General features: G+C 38.2%; 1 protein-coding gene across 3 annotated transcripts in view; it reads right to left on the bottom strand.

The window, feature by feature from the left end:
- Positions 1-20,447, bottom strand: part of ANLN (anillin, actin binding protein) — a 29,710-nt gene extending 9,263 nt beyond the window's left edge. For 2 of the 3 annotated variants that reach the window (XM_072853667.1, XM_072853668.1), the window contains exons 1-20: positions 20,292-20,447; positions 15,436-15,589; positions 14,762-15,046; positions 13,982-14,328; positions 13,060-13,282; positions 11,904-12,097; positions 11,660-11,767; positions 11,057-11,177; positions 10,009-10,125; positions 9,219-9,445; positions 8,495-8,646; positions 8,003-8,150; positions 7,195-7,330; positions 6,693-6,872; positions 4,896-5,022; positions 3,885-3,933; positions 3,749-3,805; positions 2,243-2,281; positions 1,854-1,872; positions 743-855 (exon numbers count right to left, since the gene is read on the bottom strand). In XM_072853667.1, coding sequence (XP_072709768.1) covers positions 743-855; positions 1,854-1,872; positions 2,243-2,281; positions 3,749-3,805; positions 3,885-3,933; positions 4,896-5,022; positions 6,693-6,872; positions 7,195-7,330; positions 8,003-8,150; positions 8,495-8,646; positions 9,219-9,445; positions 10,009-10,125; positions 11,057-11,177; positions 11,660-11,767; positions 11,904-12,097; positions 13,060-13,282; positions 13,982-14,328; positions 14,762-15,046; positions 15,436-15,589; positions 20,292-20,309 — 2,814 coding nt within the window. In that variant the 5' untranslated portion in view covers positions 20,310-20,447. The remainder of the gene's footprint in view (positions 1-742; positions 856-1,853; positions 1,873-2,242; positions 2,282-3,748; positions 3,806-3,884; positions 3,934-4,895; positions 5,023-6,692; positions 6,873-7,194; positions 7,331-8,002; positions 8,151-8,494; positions 8,647-9,218; positions 9,446-10,008; positions 10,126-11,056; positions 11,178-11,659; positions 11,768-11,903; positions 12,098-13,059; positions 13,283-13,981; positions 14,329-14,761; positions 15,047-15,435; positions 15,590-20,291) is intronic. The other variant, XM_072853669.1, reaches the window with a different exon arrangement.
- Between the last annotated feature and the right edge of the window lie 491 nt (positions 20,448-20,938).

Below are 20,938 nucleotides of genomic sequence, written 5' to 3'. Positions count from 1 at the left end.
CTGGCATAAACACCTATTAAAATAGGTTTTAGGTATAAGGCATTAGGAGGTTAGAGATTACAATGAATGTAAGACTATTTTTTAACTTCTAATGGTAAGAGCCAATAAACATATTTTGTTTAGACAAGGAACTAATGGTATAAAACTCAATAATAGCTCCCTTTCAGAAAATATTAAGGTCGTTTGCTTCTACAAATTTAATTGGGATATGAAAGGAAACTCATACTCCTAACTATATGCAAATGGCAATTTAAGTCAATTAAATGTAGAAAATTTCAAATACTTCATTATCATTAAAACACACTTAATGTCTTATTTAGCAATAACTGCAAGACTAAGAGCAACGAACAACATGAAGACCACATACAGAGATACCAACTGCATACATCAATTTTTTGTCAGTGAAAGCAAATCAGTAAGCAAATACTTTCATTATCTTTGCATAACCATACCCTACATAGAGCTACAGAAAAGAAAGAACATCTGGCATAGTAATGTAAGTCTTTTTCTGTTGTATCTCAAAATTACATTTCAGTCATATGAAATTTAATACCAGTAACATCAACTATACATAATTTTTTATGTATTTTTGTGTGTATATATAGATTTTTTTTTTTATATAAACCTATATGTTTCATTTCTAGGATGCTAATTTCAGCTGAAAACAGTAAGCCCAGGCTCATATTTGGTTTTCTAGTAGTATGCAATTACCTTTGGATTAGTAACCAATAATTTCCATTACCTTGTCCAATGCAAATTTGGCATTTCCTACAGAAGACAGCGATAGCTTGTGGGATCCAACAAGGATGAAATTAGTAGTGCGTACAGCATTAGGGCCACCTGGACTGGCCATGGCTGTGGAGAAAAAAGTTAAAGTCAAGTCATAACACAACACAATCAGGATGCCGCAAGGTTTAAAAAGGCTTTATTTGTACTACTGTATGCGTGCCCTACTCAGTACTCCAGGAGAAGCACTCTTGGCAGTGCAGCCCAGAAGCACATTCAGACAGGATCTTGGTGCACACCATTCCTCCTCAGTAGATCTTTTATTTCAGAAAGAAGTTTTGAAATATTCACAAAAGGAAAAGTCAAAGCATTTTAAGAAGTCTCAGGGGGACAAAGAGCACTCTAGTGCACACTACAAAGCACACATGCCCTGCAGTAGGAACTTGACTTTCAGATTTCTTAACCTCGTCTCAAGTGACACACTGCAGTCTTCCATAATTTGTATGCCTATATTCCTCTTTGCACTTTTATCAACAGAAAAAAGAACTATAGCTCAGGCAAAGGAACCTGACTAGTTGCAGCAGCATGGTAGACATTTCAGAGTTAGTTCATGAGCTCCTTATTGCTGCAATTTGTACTAAAACTAGCTCAAGTGTCTCATGCTGTAGTGAGACAAGTGTCTAACACATTTTTTATGTTGTTAGAGAAAACAGTTGGAGATGCTGTTGTTCTCCCCCAAGAGTCAGAAATATATAAACATGTTAAAAACACTGTATACAAGCAATACTTCAGAATTTGTACATATATTCAAGTTTGCTCTGTATTACTTTGTTGACATCAGACTCTAGTTTAAAATCTTAAAATTTGAGTTCATCTTTTCAGGAAAAGAATGTAAACCAGAGGTATCTGATAGCAGATACCAATTTTGATTTTGTGAAGAGATCTATTAAACATAATGGTAACTCAAATATAAACGCAGGGCCAGTTTCTGGGCTGGCGATCTAACATAATTCTGTGTTTATTACACCCAAATTATCATCTGTTACAATTATTATTTACTGATATACTGCTTTAGATGGCAAGTGCAGATTATTCATCTTGGCGTAAGAAGTTTAGATTTTACTTACCTGGAGTAAGGGTGCTTTTCTAGAAAGAGAGAGAGAGAAATAAAAGCTTACTGGAAAAATAATTTCTGACAATTTCTACATAAGACTAAGCTAGGTTAGAAAGAAACTAAATCTGAAGTACTTTAAAAAAACTAGCAAAACAAAAAACTGGAAAAGAAAGTCCAAATAAATGTGTAGTAACTGCATATTTCTAGCATTACATATTTAGAGCTGTTACCTATTTCTTGAGCTGATGGCTGAAGAGTTTGGCAGAAAGCTGGACAGGTTATAGAGTTTCAAGTAAGGGACACAAAGAGCCTCCTATGGGCACAGCCTTATTCAGTGTGAGAATACGGCCTTTGGAAGCAGTCATAACCAAAATCTTGTTACAATATTACATTCATACTTACAGAGGTAATAGATGTTAATAGTCTCTTTGGAGTAATAACCTACAAAAGAATATAAGATAAATGTATTTGCTGATGAATTTGTCCATCACATTAGCATGAAAAAAAAATCAGACAGTAAAACTCCTGAAGGCTTATCTAAGTAAATTTTGAACGGATACTAGTTGTTGCAATGAGTAAGTCTTGTTTTTTGACTGAATGTAATATATTTTAGTAGAAGGAATGCTACATATCAAAGAACTACTTACCACAGAAAAGTTTAAGTATGCCTTAGCTTAGGACGGACAGCATGCATTTGAAAAGACAACCTTAGTAGACCTTTTTCCTTCATGTAACAGGGCTTTAAAGTTACATTTGCTTATCAAAGATAATACAAGTACAGAGATGTTCAATGAGCTACTGTTGTACGTTATCTATGTTTTCAGGTGAAAAAATCTCAAAGTTTAAGTGAGACTGTATGTTAAACATGGACTGGAATTATGTACTCATCTATTCTTGAAGCTGAAAGATAAGTGTAAGAAGCTTGTTAAAAAGCAGATACAGGATGCCATCAGCAAACCTATAATCCCACATCAGCAACTTACCTACAGTGCCACAAAAACATTCAGTTTTAAGTAAAGATTCCTCTAAACTATAGCACAGGAGAGAAAGAAACCCTGGACTTCAAACTGGTTTTATTGGGGGATAGGTGGAAGCATGCTTTCATTGTGCCAAATGAAAGTAAAGATTAAAGAAAGTTTCTGTTTCTGTTTGCAGAGGCAGGATTTAAGTACTCATTCCAGCTTTTTTGAAAGATACTAAAATTTCTTGTTTTTATTAAGTGACAGATATCTTGACAAGGAAGAAATTAGACCTAAAATCATTAACACACTATATGCTATTGGAATTATAAGAAGAAAAAAACCCAAACAAACAAAAAACCAAACCACCTCCAGAAAGCCAGTGGCTTGTTTGGGGTCACAAAGCCTTAATAAAGCACAAACACTTGAAATATGCACCCTACACATGCTGAAATGTTTATGTCCGAGGAGTTATTAAAACAATGTTTGCTTTAAAAACACAAGCATCTAGTGCTTTCACTTAACACTGGGAAGAAAGAAAAGCATTGCAGTTGATCAACAGAACCTTTAAGACAAATCAAACTGCAGTGTAGGGCATATTGACTGGTGTAGTTTAAGTAAAGTGGAGAATAAGGGCACTAAATCACTATCAGAGGCACCACACCTAATAAATAAAAGTTTGCAAAGCATAGCATTTTGCAGAACTAGTAAGACTTCTTCTTCCCCTCCAATATATTTCAGACTCAACCAAGTGCTGCAGGTCCAGTCTACTAATAGATGCAGGACTCCATAACCCATCTGTCATTGCAGATGTTCCAAGAAAGAACAAGAAGAGCAAAAGCAAGCAACAGATTGTCTAAGACTATTAATTAGTTCTCCCCGAACACTACAGTCTTCCTAGCGTACCTTCTGTTGAAATACAACATACTGATTTTCATGTTTCATTTACCTTAGATTTATTTGCCTTTTTCCTTTTATCAGTGCTTGTAACTTCTTTTCTCTGCACCTGTAAGGCAAGAAGGTATTAAGAAAGTACAATACATAATTCTCCCTTACACATCCTTTTGACAGGAACTGATACATACCAAAGTGTAAACTTCTATATTTATTTCGAAGTCATTTGACACATCATGCCTAAAAGGGAGGAGGGGGGAAAAAAAAAAATAAAGTTAAACACCGACTGAATCAAAAAGGGTTGGGTTTTTTTGTTTGTTTTAAGTTACTCTTTACTACTTTGCTCCTTAAAACTGTCCAGGGAGCAGCTAGGTTCTACACAAGAGAAGCTTAGCCATAATGCTGACTAATAGCTAATCTCTTATTAGTAATTCATAGTTTGTTCCTGCAGGCCCAATAGGGCTGTTTAAGATCCTTTCACTTCTACAATAGTACTGTTCAGTGCAAGCAGCTTTGCTGTTTTTAAGACTAAGTGTATTACTATTTCAAGATACTTTTTAGAACTCAAAGAACAAAAGGGGAGGGAGGAAAAGAGGCAGATAAAGCACATCTACCATTTCTCAGATTGCACCCTTCAGTCCACTTCTGGCACACATTTCTAGAAACAGAGATTGGGGTTTTTTGAGTAAATAGCTTTAAGTGAAAATTCTAGTTGGGTTGGACTTTAAAAAGGGAGTTTGCTTATTTATTTCAGAAGACTTTTGCTAACAAACAGCCATTTGAACTCACAATACCTTTTTAGCTAACCTGTTTTAGCTAACATATGAGTGTTGAAGTTTAAGAGTACTATTTTTTCCAGATACCAAAACCAAATAGCTATATAAAATGCTAGCTGCTGCAAACAAGAAAAAAAAACACATCATCTCAGGCAGCACAATCCATCTATCATTGCAGGTATTCCAGAAGAGAACAAAAGTAGAAAAAGCAAGAGATAAATTAGCTGATGGATGGTAGAGTAAGTCTAGATTGCTCTTTTGAGAGAAGTGCATTCCAGCTATTTCTTGAAGCAGCAAATACCCATACCACAAGATCTCACCACATTTGTTTGCAGAATATGACATCCTTATATGAACATTTTAAATATTTTTATGCATGCTTCACCAGAGTTCAAACTGGTTCCAAAACAGTTTCTTTATACTTACATAGTAAATGTTGTAGTAAAAGTAAGAGCATCTCCATTCAGGGAGCTGGCAGTACTTGCTAATGGAGTTGCAACCATGTTTTCTGCTCCAGATCTCAGTATTATTACATAGTAGTAATTTGCTGCCTCTGTAAATACATATCAGATGGTTTTGATAGCCAGAGGTGTACAAGTGTCTAAAAACCCTCAAGTACTGCATTGCCATCAAACACACATCTGTTTCACCCCACTTAAATGCTTGATTACAGTCAAGATTTGCTTATAAACTTACTCTTAAAACAAGGGTTTTTCCCCTACTGTGTCCACTAGTAAGACTGTCTCCACAGACTTCCCAACAACTGCATTACTGCCTGGGGCACCTCAGGCCAGATCTACACTACACAGTGCGCAAGAGGGGAGAGGAAGAACTTTCAGTCAGATTCAGCAATTAATCTTATAGCTCCTTAGACTCTTGTTATTCTCTAGGCCTGCCAGCTTAACCATACATCAGCTTTTGCTACTGCCCGTTCTCATGCTTTTTTCAGTCCTATGAAGGAACTGGTTATCCAGGCAACTCATTTCCCTAACTTTTCACATAAGGGGGAAAAAAGACGACAGACACCACAAGCACACATCTCAATAGTGTCAGGAGATGATTTAGAGTTCATGCAGCAAATTGCTGAACAGTAAAGCAAGAGCATTGCATAATATCATATCATGCTAAAGAAACCAAAAAACCACAACAGTTTGAGTGCTCTGTTGTATAGGACAAGTCACAGCTTTCAGAACAACTGACTCCAGTAAGCATTGATTTGTGCTCTTTATATTTGATTTTCTCTTCAGAGATGACAGCGATTAACAGAGCTTCTGGTGCGCAACGTATAGCAAATGCTGCACTTCTGGATTAAAGTTTTGATGACAAATAGTTCATAGTTGTTTGTTTTATTTGAAGATATAGAAGTGCACTTTACGTTTCTTAGGACAGTTAAACAAGAAAACAAGAAAGGCTACATATGAATTCATTAGAAGAGGTTTTGCAACGAATATTAAACAAGACTTTGTCCAATGACTTTTGTCCTCAAGTTTTAGTGAGGCAAGAAGTAGGAACCTGTCCAGCTACAATCATATTCTGTGGCATTATATAAAATAGCACTGGTTATTGTGGGCTTGCAGATTCTTTAAACAACCACATGACACAGAAGCTTACTATGTTCCAGGATAAGTCTCTAGACCTACAGAGAGATAATGCCAGATACTCTTCTGAAACCAAAGAAGAAAGAAGTTCACATTTTAACACTTTAATTATTTAAATATAAGATGATAATGGAAGACTAAGCTTTGTAAATTAAGTATTTTGGAATGTTAACAGAAGGACAAAAAAAAAAAAGAGGCTTAATGAGCATTTCACAACACCAGAGGTCAGAATTTATGTAATGATATTTAGTACTAGACTTGCATCTATCAAAAAAAAAATCCAAAGCAGCAAGAGAGAAGATAACCTGAGATACAAAATTCTACTTCCTCCCCAAAAGGTTACAGAGGACCACAAAGATCTTTCAGACTGGCTGGGAAAGTCTTGATAAGTTTCTTGAACCTCATAAGCCAGAAAAGGATGCAATTAAAATGACTGTGGGAAATACTGAAAACTTAGCCAAAAAGCAGATCAATTAAATGTAATTGCTAAATTTTCATTGCCTCCAGAGTTCTGAAAAACACCAACACAGAAGACAAAAAAACAAGGAGAATAAACCAGAAATATATGTAGGGAGGATGGTGGAAGAGGGAAGGAAGAAGTAAAGCTTTCAGTTGCTAGTTTTACCTGGCTTTTGAACTGTACCACATACAAAGTCTGCTTTTAGAGGTAGACGCATTTCTGAAATAGAAACAGATCCCCTGGATGGAGCAAATTCAGTGGATGTAGAGGCAGCTTTATTTCTTCTGTGAGGTCCCTCACTCTTCAGTTTATTCAGTTCTTCCAATAAAGCAGTTCTCTTCTCAGCTACATAGAGAAATTAATTAATTATAGTTGTAAGAGGAAAAAGTAGTACTGAACTTTTTTTTTTGCCATAACTATGTGAAATGCAACAGAAGTGTTAATCATCTTCCAGAATAGTAGGAATATTAGGGACAAGAGATACCAAAAATGTTCTCTGGCCTCTAAAAGAAGCTGAGACAGAACAGATATTATCCTCTCCTGTTTTCCAGGTGAAGAACTATAAAGAAGGGGCTACAAGGTAGCATAATAAATGCATTTTCAGAGTTCATTAATTCTTCCCAAAGTGTTCACGACAGAGAATTGAACTTGAGTCCAAAAAACCTACTTGCAAGGAGAAGAAGTCTCTCTGCCTCTGCTTCCTGTTGTGACCCTTTTCCATGTTCCTCATCAAAACAGCAGTTCAGAGCTTGACTGGCTTGATGAATCACTGTCTGCTGCATGTTGATCTCATTATTCAGCTCCTAGAGTAAACCAGTAGTAAAAATAATTAGCAAGAAGAAAAATACTTACTGTTACAGTCAAACAAGGAAGTGTCTTGAGATTAGCATTTTTGGGGCTATGCTTCAGAAAAATCAGACCATTTAAATAGTAAACCAAAAAAATCTTGCAGTTTACAGTTACTTCTGCAAAAGAATATTGCAGCACAGCTTTTTTTTGACCTCAGAGGTAATTTAAATACAGTGGGAATTACTCCCACTAAATACAGTTGAATTACTTCAATGTTTGTACACTCCATATCCAGTCTAATCTTCCCTTCAGCAGGGGAAGCAGCAATTAACCAGAAATTCAGCAATGTAGGTGAACAAAGCACCAGTGAAGATCAGAATATTGCCTACTGAAAGTACGTAGTTATGAATCCTGCCTAATTCAAAGGCAGTAATAACATATAGATTCCCCATCCCCTTCTCAAAACGATGGCTTGCACTCTCCAGACTTATTCTATAGCATGATCCCTCTAAGAGATGCATTAGCTGTTCAAATTATGCAGTATCATTCCCTACCATTACATGTTTATGCTAAACAACCCAATTTTGCAGTTCTAAGCAGTCTGTTAACATCCTGGACATTCACAAGGGAAATTAAGCGATGAAATAGTAAATTAGAAAAAGGATTTTAAGAAGTATATTAGATACCTGCATTTTCTTTTTGATATTGACTTGATCAGATGGGCCATTCTTTTTCATTTCGAGTTTGGAAGCAACATCTTCTTTGCGAACAATAATTTGCTTTATTGAAGGACGATCAGTTTCTTTAAATCTTTGAGATCTATATGCATCAATGCTTTTAAAAGAGGAAACCCCATTAACTGTTTCACAGGTGTGCCAAGCTTTTTTTTTTTTAAATATATGTACATATGTATCAGGTATTGATATTTCTGCTATTTCCACCAGTGTTCTGGTATTTCCAGCTTGCCTAAATGGCTTTAAAAAAAAACATTCTATCAGCTCACTTTAAGTTTAAGCAACAGAAAGACTACACAGAGACAATCTTTGATAAAGGTCGAGATCTTGGAAAAAAAGCTTCTTTTGTGATTTAAGCAATATGCTTCATTAGAAGAGCTAAAAAAGCCAGTGTCTTAAATTTGCACACTTACAGGATCAGGTGTGATTTTTTGTGTTTATTACCTATATGGAAGGTTGCGATCCTCTGACACAGAGCCAATACTGTCTCCAGATTCTGCCCTGGGGACTTTAGTCCTTTGGAACTTTTCAGACTTCAGACTTACATCACTGATACTGCTACCTTCACCAGTTGACTTACAAGGAGAAACAAAGGCCTAGGGAGAAGAAAAGGTTATATTACAGGTATCTGTCCACATTAATCATGATCTCTTTCCTCTCACCTTTACCTGTTTTGCAATTACACATAAACAGTAAATTTGGAGGCTGCTTAATACTATTTAACACACATTTTACAAATATTTCCTAAGACACAGAGCAAGCTATTTTGTTTGTTTGTTTATTTTAAAGACACCAACAGAGTATTGAACTCAAGGAGATTTCACCCTTAGTTTCCAAACTGGTACAGTTACATAATTACTTCTCTTCAGTTTCATCAGTCACCACTTCACTGAATGCATGTATACCACTGGAAGTCCAGCACAAGTAATAGATGTATATACTCAAGCTTGATTTAGCAGAAGTTAAACCACTTTAGTAGAGCATCCAATATGTATGCTATTTTCAGAGGAAAATAACTTTATCTCCTTATGTTTTCATTAGCAAAATGTCATTTGTAACTTCGCTATTTGCCCATGTATCACAATACAACAAAATATCACTGTTCACAAGCAAATTGTACATCTCTGCATGACAAACAAGCCCTTCCCCACCTCCTAAGAACTCTCACCTCTGGACCAACAGATTCCACTAGAGGGGTTAACAGAGACATTGATGAAATATTCAGTGACTCTTCCTGCTCATCCTCATCACTTTCACCTTCCAGGCTTATGCTCATTTCTTTCTTCAGCTTTTCTATGTCTGGACCATCCTCTTGAAGAACTTCAAAAATTTCATTTATCACTTTTGAGCTATTCAACTCGTCATCCACACTCATTTCAATTTTGTATACTTCATCTGAAGGGTGATGTTTTAAAAAATATTAGTGGCATCAAGACTGACCTCTTCATTCTCATTAAATGAACAGAAAGATGTTAACAGATAGGCCAACTATTTTTGCTTTTCAAGTAAGCTTGACTAAAAAGCACTTTGTTACAGTCATGCATATAGAACCCTGAAGTATAGTTCCATCCTTATTTTGATATACTATTATCACATATACTGCATAATTGATACAGAGAGGGAATAAAAAGATGCACTTGTTAGACAAGTTTCAACATTTTACTTCAAACAAGTCTGAATCTTAACTGCAAGTCCCCTAGTAGAGCAGTCATTTCTTTTCTTTCCCAATAAACTTTAATATCAGTGTTTTAATATTCCTTGAAGGCTTGAATGTCAAGAGAGAAGGGTTATGATAAAAGAAGTTTCCTGATTTGCTTTATATAAACCTCATTCAAAACACACAAGTGTCAGCAGATGTATAGTGAATTCATTGTTCAGACTTGAAGGATATTAACACTCTGCTGGACAAGTGGCAACAGATAGCTAAGTGCATTAATATACATCTACTCAATACAAACCTTTCGGTTTCTCAGTGAGTTGTTCAAGTTTTGAGACAGACATTGCTTTTACAGTGCTCTCTGGCTCAGTGATCTTCAGAGGACTGGGTTTATCAGTCTCTTCACATTTAGGAGCATCTAAGTTTATAAAAAAAAAAGAAGTCACTGAAGATTATGTCTATCCTTTGAATTTCTTTTTTTTTTTTTTTAAAGTTATTGCATTTTGGAAGTTTGATAATATAGCTGACAATTTACAAAAAGCCTGCTAGATTAAGTATTCCAGTTAGCTTGCTGTCAAAAAAAGCATTAGAATACATACCCTCTATAACCTGTACAGCTAGACTTCCATCTTATAATCAGAAAACTGATAGCACAAGAAAAAAATGCTGAAACCATAGTAGAGTGCAGCCACTCAAGAGCAAAAAGGGAAAATTAAAAACAAATAAACAAACCAACCACCACCACCACAGAAAAACCACCACACCCAAACCCAGCCTAAGAGCAGGACATCATCCTGTTTTTCTAGAAGCGCATTTTGTTTTTTCTAGAAGCCTGTTTGCCCACCATGTCTGTAAGAAGTGTTAACTAAGTTCACTCTTTTTTCACAGAGAACTGAAGGCTCTTCCACTCACTAAGCACCAGAAAGGATGTCACGAGCATCTTGGAATTCTTTTCACATCCCGTACTATAAAAATCAATATCATAAGGGGATACTGACAAGGGAAGAGTTCCCTCCCATTAGATTATTGTAGAAATTTGTATACTAGAGTACAGCGTAGATTAAGTCTATAACTGATGATTCTCATTCACTCTCCTTACATTTAACATACATGAAAGTATGAAACATAGGTAAACCCACTGAGAAACAAAAACGCAGTCTGCCTTGCTGATCTTTCAAGTGGTATAGGAGTGCAGAGTATTATCATACAAGAAGATTTAGACAAATCAGTAACCAAACAAGAGATCTAGTTGTATACATCAGTGCTACTAACCTTTTTATCTGCCCATGAACATCAAGGGCAGTGCTTCAGTCCAGTATTAGCCACAGGTGAGCAGTGACAGTTCTTACCTGAAGACTCCATGCTGGGAGACTTTGCTGGCCTGTCACCTGCTGGTGTGTTTTCTGCTGATCCAAAAGCAGTGGCATCTGAACTAGGAGGATGTTTTGGGCTAGCCTGAGATTGGCTTTCCTGGCAAAAATAAAAACATAGTACCTTCAGGAGGTAATGTTCAAAGTGACTAAAAAAAACTGCCAGAAAGAAACACATTTTAACACCTGCTAGGAAAAAGAGGTTGCCTATCCAATATCAAGAAGGATCCTATTTATTTATGTAAGAAATTCAGCTGAAGTACTAAATACTAAATTGAGTGTTTGTGTGAGGAGCTCTCTTATCTTAAGATTATAAAAACCTCCACATTTAACAAAAAAAAAAAAATCAATTGGCTCAAAGCAGTATCACTTGACTCCTTAATTGATTCTGCAGGAGGAAAAAATCTAATAGTTTGTTAATAATCATACAAACCACTTGACAGGCAGCCTTGCACAGCCTGGGCATTCACAAAGCATAGGTTTTTATCTTTTATTTACATTTGCACATCTATCCCTGTGTTCAGAACTTGTTAAACCAATTCACAGACTATCATCTTTTGATACATAGAGGTAACACATTACCATTTTAGCTTCTGGAAGTTTTCTCTTTGAACTTTCACTTTTCTCTGCACTCCACAGATTGCCCCTATCAAACCGGCCACGAAGGCATGCGAGTTCTCGTTCACGTTCCTAAGCAGACAAAGGGGAACAGGGGAAAAGCTGACAGCTTTAAGATGTCAAAACATTTCAAATTCCTCAGGTAGGTGCAGAACAGTGAGAATCTTCCCCAAGCTTATAAACAAGCTATGAATGTAGCAAGTCATACCTGCTTAAGCTGAAGCGCTAAACTGGCAGTAGAGGAATTTTCATTTTGTTTGAGAAGCCGTTCCTGGATTGTCCTTGTATTTGGGGTAACAATGGGTGTTCTGCACCCTGGAGTATTCGTAGCCGGACTCCGTGCACTACGCTCTTGACAGCGCTCCCCAAAGCGTTCCAGGAAGGGCTTAATTCCTGATCCCCCTACAAGAACAATTGTTTTGCCTTGAAAGAAACTCTCAAAAACACAGAAAGAAATCACTGCAATTTTGCATCTTGCTGATGGTTCTCAATGAAGCAATTAAGCTGTCTCCTTTACAGCTCTTACACCATTATACTTTAATACAAACTAAACCTGAAGTGCAAATCACCACAGTAACAGACCATTGAAGTTAATAAAGCAGCAAATCGGAGCAAATGGATGTCCTTCTCTTACTTAAGTCCATGTGTGATCCACCAGTTATTTAAACCGGTTTGCTTTTTCAACATTTCCTCTGCAACCAGTCTCAATTGCATCCTTCATGTAAATGAGCATTCTAGTACATAAGGCAGATACATTGTTTGGCATCCACCCCACTTTACTGAGCTTGTCTTTTATTGTCAGCATATCTAGAGACACACACTTGCTCTACTGGCCATCATTTCAAAGAGTTCAAGCTGTTAGTCCAGGTTTCTGACCCAACAAGCAGTTAAATTTAAAACTGGGGATGATCACTTTTTTAGACATCAATGCTACCGCTGAAAAGACAGACACTATGCAAAGTTAGAGCATCTATGTGGCATTTAGCTTTGATTTCTTCTAACATATGCAGGCTCTTTACCTTATATCAATTGGATACACATAGTATCCAACAATTTGAAAGAAGCTTTGAATAGTCTGAATTAACTGATGTTAGAAGGATACATTTTTACATAGAGAGAAAAGTTAGATTGATTTTGCTCTCAAGAGTTGTGAAAACAATGTCCAAGAAGATACCCCTGCAAAATATGGAAGCTGTACAATTTATGATAATTATCACAGAACTCTTCAGGACTTTACTCAAGTTACAGCAGGAAATAGGCATTATCTGATATGTTACCATAAATTCTTAACTAATATGTAGTTTTCAATACAGGACACAAGCCTAATTTGACTGAACATTTATTGAAGCTGAAGAACAGCCTACCTGGTGTTGTGGGTTTACCCTTCGGTTCAAGTTGCACATGTGTTCCTTTGACTGGCTCTTCTTTGGACTGAACTGGTTGAAGCAAAGTTGATTTTGCTGTTTGTGTACGCTTTTCAGTTTTCTGAGGGCTGCAGGGATTCTCTGTTAGCGGTTGTCGTACTTCAGATTCCTTAGAACAGGGAACAGTCACTCTTGAGGATTGTGTTAAAAAATTGTTTGGATCCTTAAAAAGGGAAAAGGGAATAACATTGAGATTGTACATTCTTATTCTCTCAAGAGGAAAAAGAATGAAAGCATTCTGCATAGCATACTATAACATAACACACCTTTTCCATCAACAATAGAAAAAGCTGAGAACAAGTTTTATAAGCTTTTTGTAGAATTTTTTTTTTTACCCAGTATTTCAAGTTGTTTCAGCATTTGATTCCAGGTGCTTTTGCCAGCTACTTTAGGTATTTTCCCACATTTCCCTAAACAAGACTGCACATGGCAGATATTGCCATTTATGAAATTGCATAAACTGAACAATAGGTATCTGGTACTACTACTTTCAGCATTCTGAGTTTTCATACAGCAATAATATTTACAATTTAAGTCAATCAACTATATGAAGTTACAGAGTGAAACCCAGTATCTCTGTAAGAAGCCCCCTTCTGATGGTCAAAAGAGCAGCAATCAATTACTTTGATATCGACTTTTACAAGACTTATAAGTACACTCAGCTTTAAGTCTCAGTAAAAAGGATTCTAAGCTGTTTCAGGTCTGCTATTAAAAAAAGGGCATGTAGGATTGCAATAGAGTTGTAAATAGACTAAGATTGCTCACACCGAATCTTTAAATTCAGATTAAACAGTTATGAGTTAACATTTGTCCCCCCGATACTCAAATCAATTTTTAATCAGCAACTAAATCAGACACTCACCGCTATCTTTGAGTTTGCTGGTTTATTAATAGAAGCCTCAACAAGCCTTTGAGAACAGGATGCGGCTTCCTGCTTTACACTGCTACTATTGATTCTAGCAGATGCTCCACTTGTAGTGGACAATTTGGATAAACAAGTAGTGCCAGGCTGTTCTTGTGTATTGTTTTGCTTTGCAGATGGGTGACTTAGGTCATCTTCCCAGGAACCAATTGTAGCAGCAAGGTTAGCTAAACGACCTCTTCTCCCAATAGGGGTATCACTTGCCAGGGCATTAGATGCCTGCTTAGGTGGAGAAACAGACAGATCTTTTGACTGGAGGGGAGACAGAGGAACACATTCAGAGGGATCTGGAAAAAAGAAAAAACACATTTATTTTGCTAATAAAATATATTGAGATGTATTTGCATCTTTTGCATTTTGCTATATATATTCAGTTTATCAAGTTAGATGTTTTGCCATCAACAGAATCAAGCTACTAGCTCTGAAGGCATTGAGGCTAATCAAGTTAAATTAAAGCTCATTGCAAAGCCAACACATTTTTAACCAAGCAGTTTACTAGTTTTAAGTCACTGTTGTGATGAGCAAGGCATCACACTAGTAGGGAAAAGATGCATAAAATTAAGCTGTAGTCAGTTTCATTATTTTAGGCCTTCCACAGTGCTGTCTAAGAATTCTTTATGAAAACATTAGCATTCACACACACAAAATTATCTTCTGATAGCAAACATCATCAATGCAAACACTGAAAAACACCAATACTGCTTAGCAAGTGAAACATACCCTCACTATCCCAGCAGCGTCGCTGTTCTGCCAATTTCTGCATACGTGTTTTAACTGAAAGGGCTGCAGGAGTTTCTGACTTGGTGTTTGTTTTTCCTTTCTCAAGGGGCTGAACCAATGAAGCCCTGTTAGAAGCAGCTATGTGCAACTCTGAAGTAATCTCAGGAGAATGATGGCTTGTGGAACTTGAAGGAACTGGCTGTATGTTCTCTGAAATGGAAGCTTGAGTCTCCACATTGTTAGGGCAGAGCCTCTTTGATGGTGATGGCTTTGTACCAGGTTTCACTGTACAGGTCAGAGTATTCAAGCAAATTAGTATTCAAACAATCTAAAATATTTTCAGAGAGAAAGTACAAAACTGTAATGCAGACAAAGTTATGACTTATGAACACCCTGATATGCCTCCCCAAAAACTGCCCTTCCTAAACTCTACCAAGCACAAGGCACTGTCTTTGGCATTACACAATTATTATTACAATTATAGCTTACTAATTACTTAGAGCATCTGCTCTCAGGTTAAGCTAAACATTAGCCATATTCAGTCCTAGTGATCAGATAACTACATACATCACTGTTTAGCATAAGATAAACACTAAGGGTTTTCACTTGCCCTTAGAAAAAAAGGAGATGGGATTTGTATCACAACAGTCTTTATTAAACTTGTTGCAAAATACCTTCTTCACCAGGAAGAGGAGCCTGGTTACCAGTTTCTAACAAAGGCTCTCTGACCCTCTTAGTCTGCATTGTGGGTCTCATTCCCATCTTGGGCCGCTCAGCCATTTTCTTCTGCAGGTTCTCTCGCCTGGCACGGGTTCTTTCAAGGAGTTTCTAAGTAATCAATAAATCATGTGTTACTATACATTGTAATAAGTGTGTTAACTAGTAATAGCTCAAATTAAAAATGTTTACATTTTATATAGCATATACTAACATCCACAATACCAGAAATTTATAGTGAAGGCTACATTAAGACAAATGCAACTCTCAGACATTGCTAACTGATCTACTGTAATGCAATGCAATAGAAATATCCAGAAGTCTGGTTTTCTGACTGGCTACCTCCTCCTGAAAGCAGAACAAACAAAATATGTTTTCTACACTGCCAACAATATGGTTTTTCTGTCTACCTCCTTTTTCTCAGTGATAACCCCTGATCTCCATACTTCAATTGCACCACTGCAATATCCACAGCTTCTCCCATTTTTAGCAAGTTAGATAAAAGGTAGCTCACACTGTAGCGGATTCCAAGCTACCTTCTTGCTATCTGGCAGGTCAGCACACGTTTGCAGGTTATCTGAAGTCCTTTGGCCTACCAGACAGACAACAGGCTGCAGCATTTTCTTCACAGAGGCAATGGTTTGGGTCTTTTCACCTAGCCACAAACTATCACAAAAACTGTAGAAGCAGTTAAGTTTGAGACATATACTCTTTTATTAGTAAGAGGTGAAGCTAGGTTCCAAAGTTCCAGTCATTAAATCAACTAGTTGCCTCCCATTAGCTTGGCTTTCAAAGGAAACCAGGCTTAAGAGACACAAACAAAGGCAAAATTAAAAAAAGAGAGGCTCCTATAGAGCCTGAAGTAATCAGAAATGTTTGAAAGTAATTACTTTTTTTACTGAATCACCACATAACAGTCTTGAACTGTCAAGTCTTGCATAGGTTTTTTTGACACATTGCTAAAGCATATGGTCAAGTCACCCGATTGACACTAACCCTCTAACAAAACAAACGTTGAAGTGATCACCAAGCAGTCATAAAAAAAGGAACAAATTACACACATGGTTATTAATATTAAAAAAAATTGTTGCTATTACACCTTCTAAATCAAAAGCTGAATTTCTGTTCCTCAAGCTTAAGTTTTAAGAAGAATAGACTGATGTTATAACTAGTTGTCTTAATAAACAGGCTATTTATCACAATATAAGTGTAAAGAAGAACATATAAAGAGATACCAATTAAGCTATCTAACATTCTCTTTCATTCCCTATCCATTGGAAATTTGAGTACTCTGGTCATACAAAATAGCTGTTTTAGTAAATGTTCCACACTAGCATAAAGTGATTCCTTATAGCATCCAAGTTTGATATATATATTGCGGCGTTTTTGTTTTTTTTTTTAAATACTGCATCATAGATATTATCACTCAGTTTGATCACATCTAAAGGCTACTTAATTACTCGTTTGATCTAGGTTTTAAGGCACTTTGAGACAAGAAATTGTGTGATTGAACTAACGGCCTTTAAAAGGAAGCATATAAACTGCACTTGTTTGGTAGCACATAAATTATTGTGAGAACTGTGCCAGGCATTATCTGTGCTGTTGCACAGCAATTAAATACACATTTCACATTTTTAACTGTCTAAGGCTGAAGTCTTAAACAACGTTCCATTGTAGGCAACACAGGACAAATGGAATGTCAATGTCAACAGTTTTTTGTGAAAGCAAAAAAGTCAGCTTCTCTAACTTCCACAGAAGAGGAGGATTTTGAAAAAAAAAAAAATAAATTTTAAAAAAAGGGGACACATGAAATGCCAGGAGGGCCTTCAATGCAAGTTCCATGGCTAGTTGTGTCTACAAGTCAAGTTTCCTTATTTCAGTCTCCAAAAGGCAGAACTACAGAGCGCAAGTAATACCCACATAAATAAAATCTTAGAGGCTATATAAGTTAATTTATATACGTTCTTCTTGTGCAAAGTTGAATATATCTTCCACAACAGTATTCCTACAGTTCTATTCAAATGCAGTCACATTCCTTTCTGTTTTGGTAGTTCAGTAAGATGGAGTTTCAGTTATTACAAATAGGATGTCACTTCCCAAGAATGCACGCCTCTGTTGTTGAACTCCAGCTCCTATTGGCTTTTTGTATCTCAAGTTTTCCATGCAACTGCTGTAATTCAAACTTTGCTATTACACACGATGAGTAAGCCAGCCACCACAGCTTGAGACTTACTTTTCAAGTTCATCAGCAGGGTATTTGCTACAAGTACATTCTCCAAGCGTTCTGATGACAGGCAAAGTTTCAGAGTAGGACATACCTATTTTGTCACATCTAGAAATCTGAGAACTACTAACTAGCATTTAGAGGATCATAGTTTGTGTTGCAAAAGCACCTTTTAAAAATCAGAAGAGGCCTTCCCACTTTAAATGCTGATGGACAATCTTGCTTTTAAAAAGTATGTTTAAAAGTACATATTTAGCAGTGTTAGAGAAGATACTCAGGCCCATACGTGATTACAAGAATTTGTTCTAACTACCCTGCTTTACTAGCAGAATGCAGCAAAGGGAGCAAATTTATCCATGAAATTGAAGTAACAGTTAACTTCAAACTTCATATATGCAAATTTTTCCCCGAGCAACTGCATGACTTCTTTCTCTTTGGTCATCCTCCATGCTAGGAAACCATACTTTGCTCTATGAATGTTAATAAGTTCTCCAAAGTACAAGATAAACTAGACTTTTTCTAACATTCTATAGTACCAAACATAAAGCCTTCTGTGCAAGAAAGGTGAATTATACAATCAGCTATAAACTGAAAGTCACAAACAGTACGTTCACTGTGATCCTACAAAAGTATCCAGTGCGCTGTCTCCTCAGTGTGTTCTGTATTAATAATTTGGTTGAGATTCAGAGGGTTATTAGTTCTTGCTTGCAAGATTAATCAAAAGAAATGTTATTCCACTGAATCTTACAGCAAGATTTATTTGAGCTTAAATTCAGCAAGACCAGGACAAAATTTGTTACTGTAAAGTGATCAGCAAACACTGAATTAACAGCATGCTTTGACCAATTAAGGCTTGAATTACCCTGCTTTACATAATCAACACTTACAATGCCTCACCAGTTCCCTGCAAGTAACAGAGCACTATAATTTGTAGACAAAGATTATCTGAAAACAGCTCAGCTAGGGAAAGGTTACATTAAAAGAAAAAAAAAAAATCAGAGCATAGATACTTCATAGTAGGTGGTAAAAAGGTTCCTTTTCAGAAAACTTTTTTGAGGAAAGTTATTAAACTTCAATACTAATACACTAATGTTGGTTAGATTTTTACAGAACAGTGGAATGTCCTCCACAGCATAAACATTCTTGATAAGGCAACATTTAGGTATTCTGCAATACTAGCTAACATTTGAATGAAGTTTACTCTAAGGAGCGGCCTCACAGTTGGTCATAGCTTTTCAAAGTCAGTTATCTACACGAAGGGTGTGTTGAGGTTGGAATATCTCCCAGCATGCAAAAACATTTTAAACTTGATTCAGTAGCCTGGACTTGAAGTTTATGTAAGACTAGTCAGATGACTACCAATTAAGGAAGGAGGTTTTAGATGCTTATACTTAGCAAGCCTTTACATGGGGGTAGAGTAAATCTGCCTTGGCATAACACATTTAGTAAATAAGTTCAGATCAATACCTTATGTTCAGCTTTTTAAATGAGATGTGTGCAGTCACCTTTTTTGGGCACTCAGTTTATTTAAAGTATGTCAATTTGAGATACAGATTGTTTTCAAGGGGAGGAGAGAGTATTTCACCGAAGTATTTTATTTGGATTTTTTTTTTAAAGTAGTTTAGGTTTTTGCTTAGGCAGGCTGTAGATTGAAGGCCATTTTTACTACAACATTTCTCAAAGCAGTCCCAAGACAGCTCCACAGCTCTACCTCTGTCACACATAAAATCAAGAGTACAGTACAGCATCTTTAAGAAACCTCCAACCTTCATACAGATTCAAGCCGGTCAATTACGCTCATTTTATTACAATTTTGCCTCTGTAAAACTCTAAAACACATGTGCAAATCCACCCTAACAAGTGACTTTTTTTAAAAAAAGAGGAACTATGCCTGCAAATTAAACTGACCAATCACAGGTGGCAACAATGTCAAAAAGGACGCATTTTTAATCAGATGATCGCTGCTTTGGGCAAACTTCACACTCGACCTTTAGATACGGCAGGCACAACGTGTGTCAATACCACTGCCACTACCTCCCAGTGTCCCTTCTGTTTCAGCCGAAAATCTTATCTGCCAGACGCACATGAGAGGCAAACACTAAAGCGCTAGGAAACGCCGTCAAGTATCAGCCCGGTTTAGAAAGTTCCTCTCCTTTGCAATCCCTTGCATGAATAGCCTCTGTCCTCTCCTAAAAGAGACCTGATGCCTCACAAATACCCGGGCGGCTGCAATGTTGGAGGTACGAGCAAGACGAGGGCGTAGAGAGAGGTGGCAAGGAGACCTGTCTCCCCATTGCAGAGAAAGAGGCTCTCTACAAGCCCACGAACGCCCGGAGTAACGTAAGGGGGAACGGAGGGCGCTGACAGGCCTTAGCCAGGAGTCAGGGCTGGGAGAAACTATTCCGCCCCAACAGCATGGCAACAAGGAGCAGCTCTCCTGCGGACCCCGACCGGCCCTTGCCGCTCTCTGTTCCTGCGGCCCCCGCCACTGACAACTCGCCCTCGCCCCCGCCCCCTCCCCGGATCAAACCCCAGGTGCACCCTCTCGACAGCTCATGGCTCGGAGGCTGGCCCACGCCGTGCCCTCACCTCAGTGAACGGGTCCATCGCTGCTGCCGCCGCTACCCGCACTCCGTCTGCTCCCTCAGGCCGCCCGAGAATGGCAGAACCACCACCCCAACCGCTCCTCAGATTTGAATTTCAGCGCCCGCCTCAGCTGCGCATGCGCGAGGCGGTGCGCGCACGAGAGGCGGGGCAAGCCGCCGCGCGCGCCCAGCCGCTGGCCCACGCCCGCCGCTCAGTCACGTGACATCCAGGGGGGAGTGCCCCACCCCGCCCCGCCCCTGCCGTGTCCGAGGCGGGCACGACGGGCGGAGGGAGGTGAGCGCCTGCGCACAACGTTCCGCCCCGCGCCGCAGCCGGTATTGATTGACAGGAGAGCTATCCAATCCGACAGCAGTCTGCCCGCTCTCCGTACCCCTGGGAGGCTGCTCTCTCTCCCTGTGAGGGAGAGGGCGCGGAGGGGGAAGGTAGGCCGGGAGCTGATGCGGGCCGCCCCGCTGCCGGTTGGCCCTGCGCGACGCTCCGTGCTGGCTCTCCCTTTCCCGGGTCTGGGAGCAGGCCTGGCTTCGCGTGCTGCACTCCCGGGCTCTGGGTCTGACCCCTGCGTGTGGTCGTACCGCCCAGGGTTTCCGTGTGTCGTGTGCAGGGAGTGTTTCCAGCCATGGCAGCCCTGT

This window comes from Ciconia boyciana, chromosome 2 (genome assembly GCF_034638445.1).
Source record: "Ciconia boyciana chromosome 2, ASM3463844v1, whole genome shotgun sequence".
Classification (NCBI taxonomy): Eukaryota; Metazoa; Chordata; class Aves; order Ciconiiformes; family Ciconiidae; genus Ciconia; species Ciconia boyciana.
The sequence above is the reverse complement of the archived record's forward strand: the minus strand, read 5'-3'. Positions and strand labels throughout refer to the sequence as shown.